The sequence below is a fragment of the Prinia subflava genome, chromosome 9, assembly GCF_021018805.1.
Source record: "Prinia subflava isolate CZ2003 ecotype Zambia chromosome 9, Cam_Psub_1.2, whole genome shotgun sequence".
Lineage (NCBI taxonomy): Eukaryota > Metazoa > Chordata > Aves > Passeriformes > Cisticolidae > Prinia > Prinia subflava.
The window spans coordinates 17,643,596-17,659,973 of record NC_086255.1 but is presented as its reverse complement, the minus strand read 5'-3'; the positions used below and the strand labels follow the sequence as shown (position 1 = coordinate 17,659,973).

The window sequence follows — 16,378 nt, the reverse complement described above, 5'->3', positions numbered from 1 at the left end:
GCTGTTTCCTCTGTAATAACCCTACTCTGAGCATGCAGAAATGATTCTCCTTGGTTTCCATAACTAATTATCCCTTGCAAAAGTTTCATCTCCCATTACACCTACTCTTCCTACACCCTTGAATTTCTGATTGCAGCATGCATTTGAATAAAATGGCTGATGTTCCAGAGATCCTCAGTACACTGAAATTCCCAGGGAGATACTGGAAGAGAGCAAATAATTCAGGTTTGCAAGACAATGGACTACCTTTTAATCCAAAAGACTATAACTTCCCTAGAAAAAAATCCGAACCTCTTTACTTTCCAAGCTCAAATGCTGCCAGTATTCAGCTTCATTTCCACTTTGAGCCCAAGTATAATTAACACAATTTATTCCAGTTTGGGAATTCTGCATAGCTGGTGACATAGTATCTTCAAAGTGAACAAAATCCTCTTAATCTATGGAAAAACTGAAAAAGACATCACAGGAAGTTCTTGTCCAGCAATATGAGTGAAACAAGCATTTAATCACTGATATTTTATTTCTTTTATTTTAAAGGGTTTCCAGCTAACATTCTTCAGGACATATGCACAGTCAGACAGTAAGAACTGAAACTCTAAAGAGTTAAGACATGAAGAGGGTAACCAGCAGTTCCCAATCCTGCACTGAACTGCCCTGGAATGCAAACGGTGTCCAAAGCATCTTTTCTTGGTGAACAGAAAATGAAGGAAATTTTTTCAGTCAGGTTTTTCACATGTATCTCTGGTTGATGAGAACGTAGCTATACATACTTCTAATCTGGCAACAATCAAATCAAAGACACACTGGACCATCATAACATTGGTAATCAAAACTAATTTTAGTTATGCTATTTGGCAGCTTTCATATCCACATATAATGGAGTAATACAATTAGCATCTCATGAGACAGACAATCCAGAATTTCAACTAACAGAACACAACCCATCATAAGACTTTTGCAATCTTCTCTATAAAACAGTGAAACCAGATATGTTACTTTTCATTGCCACTAATCAGTATAGCTTCCATAGCATTGTTCCTCAGGAATATATCCTCCTACAAATGCTTTGTTCAACAGTGTCAAGGCTCAGCTCCCATCCCCTACCTAGTGTAAGGGTAAGGTTGTGGAAGGACACTGTATAAGAGAGCACTTAGGAAAGTCCATGCTGAGTGGTTTCTCAAGAATGGTAACATTTAAAATTGAGATAAAATAAGTCAACACAGCAGGATAAGCCTCCAGCACCCTTACGTCCCAATCCTGTCGCCCTGCAATTTGACTCTGAGGCTCACTGAAATTATAAGATAAACTGAAGACATTCCAGAGATAACAAGAAAACATAGGAAAGGCAACTTGACAAAAATGCAGATGCATCTGAAATTGTTCCAAATGGTATAGAAAAGTATTGTATAAAACATCATCTTTAGAGTCCAGTGGCCAGAACACATTCTAGAAAATTCTGCTGTTTTCTGAAGTGTAAAATTCAAGCCTACTGCGGATGCATTAAAGCCTTTTATCATGTCAAGTCAATACTGAAGGAAGGGTTAATGAATTAGTTGCACAGTGGCTTTTGTTCCCCTGGAAAATGGGGAGGGGTGCATGCTCTCTCTTTTCCTGGGAATAGAAATGAGCCCAAAGCTACTTTTAAAACCCACAACTATTGACAGAGTCAGTAGGAGCATCAAAAACACTTTGCAGGTCAGTCCTCTCTTCCCGCTGTCCTCATGGGGGCAAAAAACCCCAAAATTCTGCAGAAAAGCAATGGCTGCAAGTCCACCTTCTAACATTTAATCTCTGTTGGAATGGGCTCTACAACTGTCATGTGGCACACAAATATTCACACCTTCAACAGTACTCAATCCACTAAGACAACAGAATAATTCCTCTTCACTCCAGAAAGCCTGTGTGATTCTCCTGCCATTAGATTAAAGCTCCACCCTTTCAGCAATATTATAAAAGGAAGCATATCTACAGTTTCCTCTAAGAATCTGAAAGAACAAATTTTCATAAAAATAGGCAATGCAACATCCATGAATAAAAAGATGTGGTTTCATTTTTCTCTTTTGAAACATTATGTCATAAATCCCATTTGACTTTATCAGGAAAATGACAAAGACACAACTCTCTTTCACAGTATGTATAAATAATCAAGTAGATAGAAGATCAATGGAAATTTCAGTGAAACTATTGATTTCGTTTTTACACACAAGCTTAAAGGCCATATTTAATAAATAAAACAAAAATACTTAAATTAAACATGAGTACCTTTAGGACTGAAGGAAATTAGGGATTAATATCAATAACAACTAATGAGAATATTTCCATGGCCTATAAAAAGCTCTCCCTACAAAGGGTCTCAGTTGTTTTTCTAAGATGCATGGGCACACCTTTGCCATTGCCCCTTCATTCCAGAGAATCTCAAGCAACAGCTGTCTCTAAATCCCTAAAGTATATCTCACCTGTGGGATGCATACAGTCCCAAAGCCAGATGCAAATTCTAATTTGCAATTCCTACAAGAATAGTCAGGACATAGTCCTGTATCATTCTGTACAAAATGGCTTCCCACAGTGATAAATGTATGGCAAGCTGTGCCCTAAGAGGGTCAGGGTTAAAGAAACCCTTTACACTGTGACTACCTGAGGCCATTTCTTCCTTATCATGTTCACTGACATGGTTCAGAAGTGCCCAGCTCTCCCACATGCATTGCACATGAAGATGTGTTGCCTGGCTCGGAAGTGCAAAATCCAGCTGTTGCTGGCAGCATCCTGAGTAATCAAGTTACATCATCAAGTTGAAATCTCTTTAGCCTTTACACAGCAGACAATTGTGGATCAAATCCCTGATCAGGAGAGTGCAAGATGTAAGATGCAGTCAACATCCTCATTCATCTACTGTATTTTTGTCAGCCCCACAGAGGAATATTAATTTCCATTCTCACTCTGCAGTGAAATTTATATGTGACAGTCAAGCAGGCAGCTGCATCAAGCAGTTTAATAATTGTCTGTAATGAGCATGTGGGTGGTGATGATATTACACAGGCTGACTGTCACTCTGTAATGCCTGTACTGACTCATCAGGAGCCAGCAGTACAGGGACATTGTCTGGCTCATTCAATTATGTTCCCTCTGTTCAATGACTCTGGTTAAAGGCCTGACAGTCAAAACAATGACTATGTGAATTATGATGCATAATCTACTACAGCAACTAGGAAAGACCTTAGCTCAAATGCTCTGAGAGAATTTTACAGGCATTAGAAAAAAATAAGAAATTCTTCATCTCCTCTGTAAGCTTTAGCCCATAGCACAACACCCACTCCCTCTCCGCCCACACTAAAACACATATTAAAACCCATTCTCAGCATGTAACAAAACCTACACACTCCACACACACAGGGCAGCTCCGAGCAGCTGGTTCACCTCATGGCTAACAATGGATTAGTTGGAGATAATGAGTCCCAGCTGAGCAAGCAAGGTTAATCACTCCTGCCTCAGTAATCTGCAACTCCACAGCTCCTCCTGTCAAACTCCAGTCTCATCGCTGACCATACTAAGATTCGGAGGTCAGCATGCCCTAGTGAGTAAGTAAACACCTTCTAAGCTTTTTCCAAGCTCTACCATTTGTCTGGTAGTAGAAAAGCCTCCCTGCAGCATCTTGTGCCTTTGAACCTCCTTAGGTGTGTATGGTTGAAATGAGCTGACAATCAAAGCATAATTGTGATCACACAGAAGTCACAACCATTAACTCCTACAGTTCTCCAGTCATACCTGGGGCTTAGTTTCCTCTTCATCCTTATAATAGAAGAGCTGATCCCCACGCAGCACAAACCACCGCTGTTGCCAATTCTTCATGATGCTCCTTTGTTTCTTTAGCCAGCCACATTTCAGCACACGTTCTTGAGGATTTGGAGAAGATGGTCTGGAGGGAGGCCCAATCTGTTCACCCATCACCAGACTCCTTGACCGGGCTGAAGGCAATTACAAAGTGAAACAAAGAAATAGTAGTAAGAACACTCTGAGAGGCTAAATAACTGTTCTACACTTTCTTCTCAGATATGGACAGACATGTTTCCTTTTTGAACAGGTACTTGTTTTTCAGGGTGTACATTCCAGTTCTTGACAGTCAAACACAGGACAAACATCACCTTTTTGGTACTGCTCACTGCAGAGTGTCTAAAGAGACACAATACCTCCACTGGGGTTGCACTGCTCATACAACCATTCTTTGTGGCAAATCATGACTGCCTTCCAGTTCTACATGGGAATAATGATATTGCTCTCTCCTAACAGGATATTTGTCCAATAAAGATGTGCAAATGTGTGGTAAGGAGGCACAAAGAGAAGAAGGAGAGAGTATAAAAAATATTCTCACTCCCCACACTATCAGTTTGGGGTGATCAGCCGGTGAATACAGCTGCCATAGGAGAGAGAGAAAAAAATTAAAAACTGAGGAAGATTAATAGAGAGAATTGTCAATCAAACTAGTGACTGTGATCCACACAAAAGACAGAGATAACATAGCTATCCAGAATTATTAAAGTCATCTCATTCTTCAGGGCATTCTGACACTGAAGCCGAAAAACAAAATTGAAAAATAAAAAGACAAAATAGAGGAAAAAACCAACATGTAAATCTAAGCAAAGGTTTCAAAAACAGAAGTGAGGAAATGTTTAAGAAATGGAAGAGTCTACGATCGTTTCTTTCCTCCTCTCTTGCAATAAGAGTACTAAAGCTTGAGGCATTTAGAACTAGTCTGGAGTAGCAGACAACAATTATATATTGCAGGCAGCAAGCCAGTCCTCCAGAATAGATAGGTTAGGTGACCTCATAGGTCTTTTCCACCTCCAGTTCCTTTGGATTTATGAAGTATCTTATAATAATTGTTATTTAATATTTCATGCCATTCCTCCTTCATTAGCGCTAATATGATCCCACTCCTTCCATTTTCTGCATTTAAGCTAACTTAAAGCACAACTGATAACTACCCACTTGGAACCAGGCATGAGTTTACAGGCCAGGACCAGTAAATCTGCATCGATGATGTCTCACATTGACACTGTGAACTGTTGCAGCTAAAAAACAGGTAAGCTTTGTATCCAGGTATCCCTGATACACTGCAACTAATTCAAACCATCACAAGAAAAGGCAAAGCAATCCTCTGCCTCTCAGAGTACAGTCTAATTCCACCTCCTTTGGGTTCAGAGAATTAAACATGGCCTTGATGTTACCATGTGATTGGTTTCTGTTCCTGGTGCTCCACCACACAGTGATGAGACTGCCAGCACTAGCCAAAGAGAAAAATAATGTGGATGTCATAGTGTTTGGGGAACAAAACAAAAAAGAAAAAAAAAAATAAAAGAATTAATCACATTTGCAAAATTAAAATTTATCCTATTTCTTCACTTCCATGAAGCAAACTGCAGAATAAAGAGAGGCAGATAAGGGACTTAGGCCAGATTTTTAAAGAGCCTCCTCACTGTAATCCAGTGAGGGAAATCACATTGGTGTCTGTGATAAAATCTGCTTTGACCTTCCTCATGACCTGGCCATCAGGTCATCATGTTGTGTTTTCTAAAGAGCTATAAACCAGCACGTCTACACACTAAACACTTCCATCAGCAGAAGGCAGATCTGAACGGTATCGCATCCTCCCATTATCAAAAATCTCAGTGACACAATCTCCACTTTTACAGTTTCTATACTGTAAAAGTTTATACTTTCTCCTTCCACTCTGTCTGAAGGATCTACTCACCTCTCCTGTAACCATCCAGTAGGCTTTCATTCTGACCCCAACAACCTTCCAGTTTTATAGACAGAAGATGGCATCACTTTGTTAAATTTCAGACTCAATGAAAGCTCTGTCTGACATGCAGTATGGATTTTTTTTTCTATTTCTTTAAACTGCTAAAGTAAATCCTGCTGCTCTCAACAAAACTGTGAATAACAGGTTTTGTCTTATGGCTCAACCAAGAGAAGTTCCAAATTATAACTATTTCATGCTGTGAAAAATTAGATGGTTTTTTTTGTTTCTAGTTTCACTTCAAAATTAGTTAAAAATTTGAAATACTGTAAGAAGTGCTGCTGCAGCAGCATCATCATAACTTTTTCATAATTACTCTTCTCTTAATTTATGCCAAAACTACATTGCTGAATTTAATGTGAGCTAATATATATCATTAGCCCTGCATCAGTAAAATTTACCAGCAACTTTTGGATTCTCCTAAGTAACCCACTACTCCTTTATTCTCATTCATTTTACATGTCAAAACAATAGCAAAACAAACAAACAAACAACAAAACCTTAATACAGAGTTCACTTAAAATAAGGCTTTGATGTATCCAGGCATATTCTCTAAGCTCACTCACAGTAGTCTGAGCTCTGTCGGACAGGCATTTTCATTCATAATCAAAATAAGTATCAAGAACCACTTTCCCCCAAGCAGCCAACATCCTCAGGCTTTAGTATGAGCCCTTCTGGCAGCACAGCATCCTCTGGCAGATGGTTACAGAGGTACCACAACACCCGGCCCCTTCACCACCAGAATGTGGAGGACCCATTTCACACACAGGCATAAGAAAACTCACTGATCACATTCAAACATCTATTGCAGAGGCCCATGGGAATTGAGCTGAATAAAACTTCTCTGCCTCATCCCAGGCCACATTTTACAACTATGACCAAACTGTAATCTGGTTTAGACTGTCCAAATTCCAACCACATTCGTGTTACAAATTATGTCATTACAAAAATAAATATCTCAAAAATTTGCTTTTATCAAAGGCACTAAAATGGTTCTTAGGCAACATCTTGGCTATTAAAGTAACCAATTAGTCCAGTGATACCCAAATCCATCTTTCAGTAAGCACCTATAAATCATCTCTACATTGAAGCACTTTAACATTCTCCAATTTAAGCATGAAAATCCCATCAGCCCCAGTTTTCCTGACTTGTATGTAGTTATCTACACCCTCTGCTACTTTACCTTTTCCTCTAAAAAGAAGTGAGTTTTATTTAGCTGGAAACCTACCATCTACATTAACACAGACCTCACAAAAGACATCAAACATCTTGCTTTGAAATGTTACCAAATATGTTAACTTGTATGTTCCCTCAGTGCCCCTTTGATACTATTTGTACAGCTCATCTAGTAATTTTTTATTTTAGTCAAGAGTTAAGGCTTTCATGATCAGTCTCTGGAGAACATAGATCTTTTTCTTATTTTATTTTATGCAGCACCATGTCTCAGTCAATTGCTATGATTGTTAATTCTTCATGCTGTCTTAGCTTTCCATTTCCTTAGTTTCTGGTCGTGACTGTAATAGTTAATTTGATTAGGGAGATACTTAGCAACTTCATCTGCAAGTCAACAACATGGATCAGATAGAAATTTTTAGAAAGGGGAATTATTTATGGCTATTAACAGCATTGATGCTTATATTGCATGCTTCACAGAATACAATAATTGCATAGAGGTCAGAAGAAAACTTTTATGGATGAGCATAGCCTGCCTTTAAAGCAGCAGCTATCTCAGATTACTGGGCTGCTTTGATAATCTGATGCAGTACATCAAGTCCCTGATTCTTAATGGTAGAAATATATTATTTGTGCTTATCCATTTAACATAATTATGGAATCAGCAGAACATAAGGAAGAAAACAAATCAATAAATCAGACTCACAACTCAGCAAATACTTTACATGCTCTGGAGTTCTGACTCAGTAATGCATTTTCAATAACGCCACACAGGTTGGTTCCACTCTTCACCTTGTCATTAGTTGATTATTGATTTAGTCATATACCTAAGTTCTAAACAGACATCACTGTAGAAAGGATTCGAACTCTCCTTGGGTTTAGGATTCATTTGCACAGCAGGGCAGTACTGAAACGCCAACCACATACCCACACCATACCCACCCAGAAGCAGGGAAACAAGGCAACAGCAAGGTAACAACAGACTGGGCACACCCACAGGTGGCACTAACGAGTCAAGCCATTTCGAGATGGTAAATCACTATATAAGGCAAGAAACAGAATTACAGACCTCGAAATTACTTCTGTGACTGGAAGTGACACTGGCACATGGAAGTTCTTCATATCCAGATGAAGATGGAAGGAGGAATATGAGCCAAGGCAGTGAAGTGCTGCTCAACACTCACTGTGCAAATGCCTGTGACTACACTAATTAGACTCCCCTCTAAAAGCCTCCCCTCTTTGTCATGCCTCTAACAGTAAAATCAAAGATTATCCTAAGGAGTGAATGGGTTGAATTGGATGGAACCACACTGCTACTCCTTACAGAGGCAGCAATCCCTATCCAGAGGGCCATACACCACTAAAAGAGTTCCTCTGCAACTCAGACCTGCCCCTATGTAGTATCCACATTCCTGTTTTCTCATCACATCTATTTTCTACCCTGAAAATGCACGTAATAGGGACAACATCTTCCTTCCTTATCCATACCATCCCCCCTTTCTGAGTTCAATCGTGCCTGGCAATATTATACAATCTCTTCTGCTCTTCTCCCACTCCCAGCTCTGAACACTGCTAGAGATCTGAGCACTCAGTAAGTACTTACTTAAACCAGACATGGAAATCAATCAAGTCAATGCAATTCAATATCAATTAAAGATGTAATCTTTTGAAATGTCATAGGCAGTTAGCTAAAATCAATATAGTCATTATAATTGATTTTGGCCAACAAACTGTCCTACAATAGAGGCACTTTGCTCTGGTGTTCCTTCAGTCTGATGACACAGTGACACTACATATTATTGCTAATATAGTCTTTGTTTAAAGTTCTAGCCACAAAGGGAAGTGGCTTCCCATAGTATAAATGATATTCTCAGTTGGTTTATTTAATTCAAATTTATCTTATAAAAAGGATTTACTGGAAATGTAGGTAATATGCCTATAAAGAGATATCTGAATATCCTTTTACTGAATTGTAGGAAATAAAATACTTGGTTTAGATTTTTCTGTGTCCATCACAGACCCTTATTTGTCTGTGAATTTAATTGCTAAGATATCAGAGTCAGTAAGTACAAACAAAACCAAGGTACTTCCTCAGTACATTCTGAGAATTAAGCATCTTGAAACACAATAAACAAAGAATTAAAGGCAGAATATTTGAAGCAGTTGGTGACAAGATATTTTTAGGCATCTAGAATAACATCCGTTATAAGGAATTACAAAGGGCTTTTAGTTCCCTCAAGACAGAGTAGCAATCCCAACAGAAACAAAAAGGTGCTCCACAGTCACCTAGCTGCTCACATTTTGTGATCTGGATGACAATTGCCACATTCAGAAACACTGTCATAAGAGCCACCTTGTGCTTCATCACTTCTACTTGATAAAGCTGCACCTCTCTACTCAGAACATTTTATAGAGCAAAGTGACATGCTATGTTTACTTCCTTCCCTTTTGATTTCTTTCAGGGAAAATAAAAATAAGAAAAATAAATGGGTCTGGAAACTTTCTTTTCCCCCTCCCCCACAAGAAACCCCATAAACGCATTACACAGGAAGTTGTTCTATAACCTTATTGTCCAGCCAAAGGAAAAGCATGGAGACAGCTTTACATATGGTTGTCTGTTAACCTGTATTTTCTGCAGAGGTTGGGAAACCAGATAAAGTACCAAACCAAGATAAAAAACCACTAAAACTCAAGGTCTGAAGGAAGGATATGTTTGTATAACTACTTACTTGTTATTAAGTTCCTGCAAGAAAAACTACATTCCCAAAGACCAGTTCATAAATCTGAAATCCAACATGAACTAGTAAATTTTCTAGAGTATAAACTAGTGTAATTTCACTCCCAGACTAGGGATGACTGCTTTTACAAACTGGCTATATTTACAGTCTGAAATACCTTTCAACCCTTAACTGAAGAGCAGAAACTTTGGTTATAGATTATTTACCTATACATTCTGCTTGAAAACAAACCCACACCCAAATAAATAACAACAACAAAAACAAACAAACTCCCACCAAACCCACAAACACATAGACAAACTTTTGAGAAGAAAAATATCAAAGGGAGGGATAAAGGAAATATGAATAGCAAGGAAATGACCAAAAAACCATATTTCAGCTATGGCCAAAGAATCTGAGCTAGCCTGAAGGACTGTGACAAGGAAAGATGAATGCCCAAAAAGGAGCCCAAACGGCTTGGGAAAGTAGGCTTCTTCCTGAAGGAGCACCCTGTCTCTAGAACACAGTTTCATCTCTCAAAGTCCAAAAGCTGAAGGTTCCACTTTCAAGATATTTCTATTTTATAAAGGTTGTTCCCTCCTATCCCTTTTGCATTGCCAGATGAGTCAGTGCTTTTTCGCTGGCAAACTGCATGTGCACCAAGTTCTAAAGAATAACACTAGACTGATGAAACTCTTCATAACAGCATGTTTTAAGGGTGAACATGCTGACAGGACCTGGCAGAAAGGGAGGCAAGATTTCCTTCCAGTACACAGGTTAGGCACACCCAAACAACACTGCTGGAATACACGTGACTGCATCTGGTACTGAAAACTGTGTTGCCCAACTGTGCCACAAGCTCAGGCACAGCAACACACATTGAAAGTTGCCTACAGCCTTTTTTTAGAAAAAAAAATCAGAGCTGGCTCAGGTTTTCCATAAATATTCAACAAGCTCAGAGTATTTCTTATGTAGAATATGTAGAAAAACTATGAGTCTGTTCCACCAGGACAGCATTTATGGAACACAGCCAGAAATAAGGCAGACACATGGGTTCTAAGGAAGCTGCTTCCTGGCTGGCATGAAGAAATTAACCTTGGACTTCTTTGTAGTGTTCAACAGCCATGACCTTTCACCACCTTACAAACGGCATAGTCAGCTCTGTATAAGGCACATTCTAAATCAGAAAAATAATTTTATACTCCAGTGGCCTGGGTGATGTGACTATAAAAGCCACTTTACTGACCAGAGTCACTTTTAAAAGTATCCAGGTAGTTTATCTAAACATGGCAGCAGAGGGATAAGACTGAAGAAAGAAAAGAATCAGCTTCAATCACAGTTCTCTTTTCCAATGACACAAAGTTCAAGGCTTCCATGAGATATACTAACCAATAGCCCAGTGATGTCTTGTCTTTATCACATCAGAGAACACACATACAGTAGCACAAACTGATAGATATTAATGTAGGATCTTTCCACAAGTCAAGGAAAATCCAAGTATATTTGATAATCAATGCAATCCACTCCACACAATACAAAAAAATCCAACTCAGTCAGTGGGATAATTTAATCCTTTTCTCCTGAAAAACAATTGACATTCATCTTCAAACTATTGTTAAAAATTGATGGCATGTTGGACTTCCAGAAAAGTGAAGGATTTTGGCAATCCATATAGGTAAAGTGCTTTGTTGGTTTGTATTTCACACTGGAGACCTTTCAGCTATTGTACAAAGTAGTCCTGAACTTAATTTGCTGTCACTATCAGCAAGAAGGCCAGCAGGTCTCAACTCCACAGAATAATTATTTCAATGAGTTTAACCTTGCATTTGCAAAAGAATTTGAATTAATGCTTCAGGTTACAGGAATGTGTGGTGAAACACCTGTCAATGAACAAACCTTAAATACTGCAGGTAACCTGCCACCAGCTGTTCTTGAAACTGCCCTGCCAATCCACAAAACCATGCCAGTCTTTTCAAACCACTAGCATTAGACAGTGGATAAGTGCCAAGATGGAAGGATAATGACTTAATTCTTTCTGCGACAACAGATTGACCTACCAATTTACAATCTAGTAAAGTGAAATAGCCCATGTCCTTTATTATTGCAAAACCAGAGTTACAGACCATATTGATAGTATAAGAACAAGTACAGAAACTGCTCCCAGCCAAAGACCATATTTTAAAGTCTCTTTATCTCACTATTCTCTGAGATCTCCCATCTGGATCCACTGCAGACCATTCAGAGGACAGATCAGTACCTAGGTCACAGTTATTTGATGTTGCTTTAAAGCATATGCACCTGTTAGACACTGTGGACTACAATGCTATCTAGCAAACCAGAGCACCAGCTCTCCACTCCCACTGAACCCTGGCACAATCTCTAGAAAGCTGTACATTTTCTCTATCTGGCTGGTTAAAACTGCCTACCTGACAAGAGAACTGCATACCCTACACTGCTACACTGCTGAAGTGCTCTGTTGCTTGCAGAGCTCTTGTAATCCCATGGACAACCACACTGAGCTACAGGTCACCACTGCCAGAAGAAGAAGAATCTTATTCTTTTTTCTTACTTCCACTCTGCTCTTTCCATCTGCCGATACACTTAGCTGTACATTCCTATACTGACAAGGTGAGACTGTTTTATAAGAAAAGTTGTTCACTGGAATGGTAGAAAGCTCTAAGTAGTTTTTTCTTCCCGGTATTTTAGTGAGTCAAATCAGGTCAGAGAAGGAAGGCCAAATGAATATCTTGAACTCCCTCTGCAATCAGCAAAAGCCCCTTGTAATCCTCCCAATGGAAATGGCTATTAATTTTTAATAATCTTTCCAGTCATAGTAGATTAAGGAACAAACAAAAAAATGCTGACCTCAGTAACATTCAGTTTGGAGCTGGGATTGTGGCCTGAGCTTGTACAGCACCAAATACTGTGGAGCCTTTATCTAAATTGTAGCTCCACAGCACTACAGATGCAGCATAGGCATAGGTCCACTGCAGTGTAAAATCTCAGGCTCCTCAGAGGCACTCCCATCACCCACGTGCTTTGGTTAAACACTGTCTGTGCCATGCCAAGCACAGGGACCATATTCTTCAGACAGTGACTGCTAGCATCAGTAGTTCCTAAAATTGATGCTATGAGCACCAAAGATATTTGTCCACACCGCTCCACAGGATGTCACTTTCCAAAATTATTCTGGACTGAAAAACAGTACCGAAAACTCTCTCAAGTCCTTTTACCAGCAACTGGCTATAAGATGAAGTGATACCAGTACCCAGCCACTTTCAGTAATAAACTTTGCCAAATTCAGCCACAACATTGTATTTCTCTTCTTTCAGTCATCCAAAGATCAGGAGGGTATTCATTCCTATCCTACTTTTCAGGGCATAACATTGAACCAAGAGCTCAGTGTGCCTATTTCAACACTGTTGTACCTGTTTTTAACATGCAAACAAATTCTGCTTCCTACTGAGAAAAGCTCTGTGAAAGGAATACATGCTAGAAAGACTGTCAGCAGGCGCTTCCTTCCTCCATGTTAAATACTTAAATATGTACAGGCCTGGACAGAGTCTAGGCACAGATCCTTTCCTTTTCCAGCTCAGCAGACAGCTCACACTGCAGCCTCATAAAGGAGTTTCCCTTTCCCACCAGAGAACCCTTATCCTTGCATCAAACTGCCCCTGCCCATAGTGCAGGGAGCTGAAGAAAACAAGTTGTTTATGCTACTGTGCTTGCCTATCATTTACCATAAATGTAAGGGGAAAGCTAGCAAGAAAAGAAAGTCATTCTGTAGTCTTACAGTGTAAGATAATACATTTATAATTATTACATAAGGGAGTAATCTTACAATGAAGAGTAATAAATTTATACAGGTAGTAAAAGTGCAGGTGACTGTCCTCTCAGGAGAGAGATGCTAGCATTTGTAGCCCTTCCACTGTGCTATTTACACAGGGACTGCCAATTTCACCCTGTACTCCCTCAGTGATGTTCTATAGATAATTAGAAAGCCTTTGGCTTTGTAATTTTTTTAATATTTAATTCCCTCCCCACAAGTGCTCTCCACAGCAGTCCAGCTGCCCTTACAGTTGAATTACTGCTCTTTCTCAAAGCCCCTTTCCCTCCCCAGGACGTGAGGCTATGGTTCATTATTTCAAATTCAGATTGCCTGTGCTTAATAAGCTGGTGCCTGCCTACAAACTTTTCAGGGCTTTTTCTAAGGAGAATGACTGCCTGCCTGAGCCTTCAGGCAGGGACAGAAAGGTGCTGTTGCCAAGAGCAGCAATTACTCCAGCACACACCATGAATCCATTTGGAGAAGGGTATCTCTACAGAGATGAGAGGATTACACCTTTCAACAACTCATGTCCTTCTTCATAGGACATACCACAAAGTAAGAGTGAAAACCTGAACCTGTCTCTGAAGGAATCTCACAAGCATCACTTTCTTGAGCCTGTCTCTATATGCACAGGGCCACTGCCTCAGGACAACAGAGACAAAAAAAATTAGAGCCCAGAGCTTATAACACAGCTCATTGCCACACACCCCTGCACCAGAGCAGCACAGTGCTAGCAGCCTGACCCTGTACCAAGGGACAAAAGTAATTCCATGCTTCATTCACCTCTCTAGGGCTGCACACAGTGAGAAGGGACCCTTGTAGTTTACTTGTCCCCTACTCTGCCCCTTAGTCTGGTGCTATTTCTTCACACTGCCTTCAGAGCAGTTAATCCAATACTGAACCAAGTCCAGCCCAATGCCTCCCTCCACAGCCCCTGTACTCCTGCCTTAGGATTTTGAGTTTACCTCAGCAGTTTCATCTCAAGCTCCAAAGCAACACAACAAAACCCGGGCTCATGCTGCAGGTAGCCCTACTACCACCTCCTCCTGCTCCCCACGGTCTCAGAGATGTCTTCCTCCACCAAACTGAGCCATAAACCACATTATACTTACCAACACCTTAGCCTTGCCTCTCACCCACACACCTTCCCGAAGAAGAGCTCCCAGGCTTGCCTCTCCTGCCTCAAAGGACGGCCCGTGTGAGGCCGGGCCGCGGTGAACCGCCCCCTCCCAGGTGGGCTCCTCGTTACCGGGGGCTCTGCTCTGCCCGTGGAGTCACTCTGGCTTCTCCCACCCCCGGGCTCCTGTGCTCCCAGCATTGCTGGTGGGCTCCGAGGGCTGCAGGAAGTGTTTGGAGGAGTTCACACCTTCAGGGCTGTTTACCTTGGTTCCAGGAGCGAGAAACTGGGTGTTACCATTTGCCTGGCAGGCTGGAGATGCCAAGGCTCAGCCCCACACGCGCTCTGGGATAGCTGTGTACAGCACCAGTCCCTCAAACCAGAGCTGAGGGGGGCTCTGGGGGCACCAGCGCTGCCCTGTGCAGAGCCGAGGCTGCAGGTGCTGAGGCATTTGGTGAGGGGCACCGGACACTTGAGAGCTCTCCTCTTCCATCCTTCACTGGCTGGTGAAAGGATGGCTCTTCACACAGTGTGAGGGAAATAACTCTGTTCTACTACAGGCATGTGAAGGATATCAGGACATTTGCACCAGCTTAACTAACCAAAATGTCTCCCATCACTTTTTCCAGATTCTAAGTTCTAATTAAAACAGACAAAAAAGAGTTTTGTTATTATGACTGTAAGGAAAATTTTCAACATACTGTAACATATATATGAGCATGTCACAAACAGAAATAATAGGTCAGAGTGTCACCCAAAAGTACAAAATCCTAATAAGGGGAGAAGCATTATCTTAATGCCTCTACAACTGAGAAAGCCTGTGCTGAAGATAGGAAAGCTGTAAATTATATATCATGGCAGCAGGCTAACTCTCTTTCTATAGACGGCAATCAAATTACTCATCAAAATACAAATGCATAAGCCTGTAGTCAGTCCAGCTTCCATTTTTTAGCACATTCAAATGCAACTGGGCTGGCAACATTTTTGGGACTTTTCAAGCCAAAGATCAAGTGCTTTGTTTTATTTCTTAACCTCCTAAAAACAATGAAACAAAAATGCATTCCTTGAGACTGAAGGATGCAGTCTGAAAACTACCTTCCCTCCAATCTATACAGAAAGTTCTCTTGCCTCCACTCTGCAAGGGTATATTATCATGCCCTATCACATAAAAATGTGAAAATAGATGTTTTCCTTTGCAGTCACTTATTTTGGGATCCTGGACTCTGCCAATTGCTGTGCCTGAACCCTGTAGATGAAAAAATAATGCAAAATCCATTCAGACCTAGTCCAGATGAATGATTTCCCAGAAGGCCCATTTATGCACATTAAGATTTTCCATCTGTGAGATTCTACACCTTCATAGATCTTATGGAAAGAACATGCACCTCTGAATACAGAGTTACATATGCGAGGTTGCTGCTGGAACAGCAAGGACTGCCTTATACTTAATAGTTACTTTTAGTAAGGCAAATTATCTTCCTTCTCCACTGTTCCTTTCACAGACATTGGGAACTACACCCTGGATGTCAGGCTCAAGTCCATACTACTCATTTTCAAAAGCTTGAATATTTTTAAACCCAGGAGCTTTCTTAAGGATAATCTACAAGTCAAACAAAAATTATAGCATCAGATGCCACAATTCAATTTTTAAAGGTACATTCTCAGTGGAGAATTGGAAATAAGAGAAAAGTTGATGAAGCATTCCTGTTTGCACAAATGCAGGGAGCCTGAAGCAAAGAGCTAGCTAG

The 16,378-nt window shown here is 40.4% G+C and overlaps 1 protein-coding gene across 1 annotated transcript in view; it reads right to left on the bottom strand.

The window, feature by feature from the left end:
* ARHGAP22 (Rho GTPase activating protein 22) overlaps positions 1–5,710 on the bottom strand; it is a 106,681-nt gene extending 100,971 nt beyond the window's left edge. The window contains exon 1 of the mRNA XM_063405702.1: positions 3,763–5,710. Coding sequence (XP_063261772.1) covers positions 3,763–3,942 — 180 coding nt within the window. The 5' untranslated portion in view covers positions 3,943–5,710. The remainder of the gene's footprint in view (positions 1–3,762) is intronic.
* Positions 5,711–16,378: the final 10,668 nt, after the last annotated feature.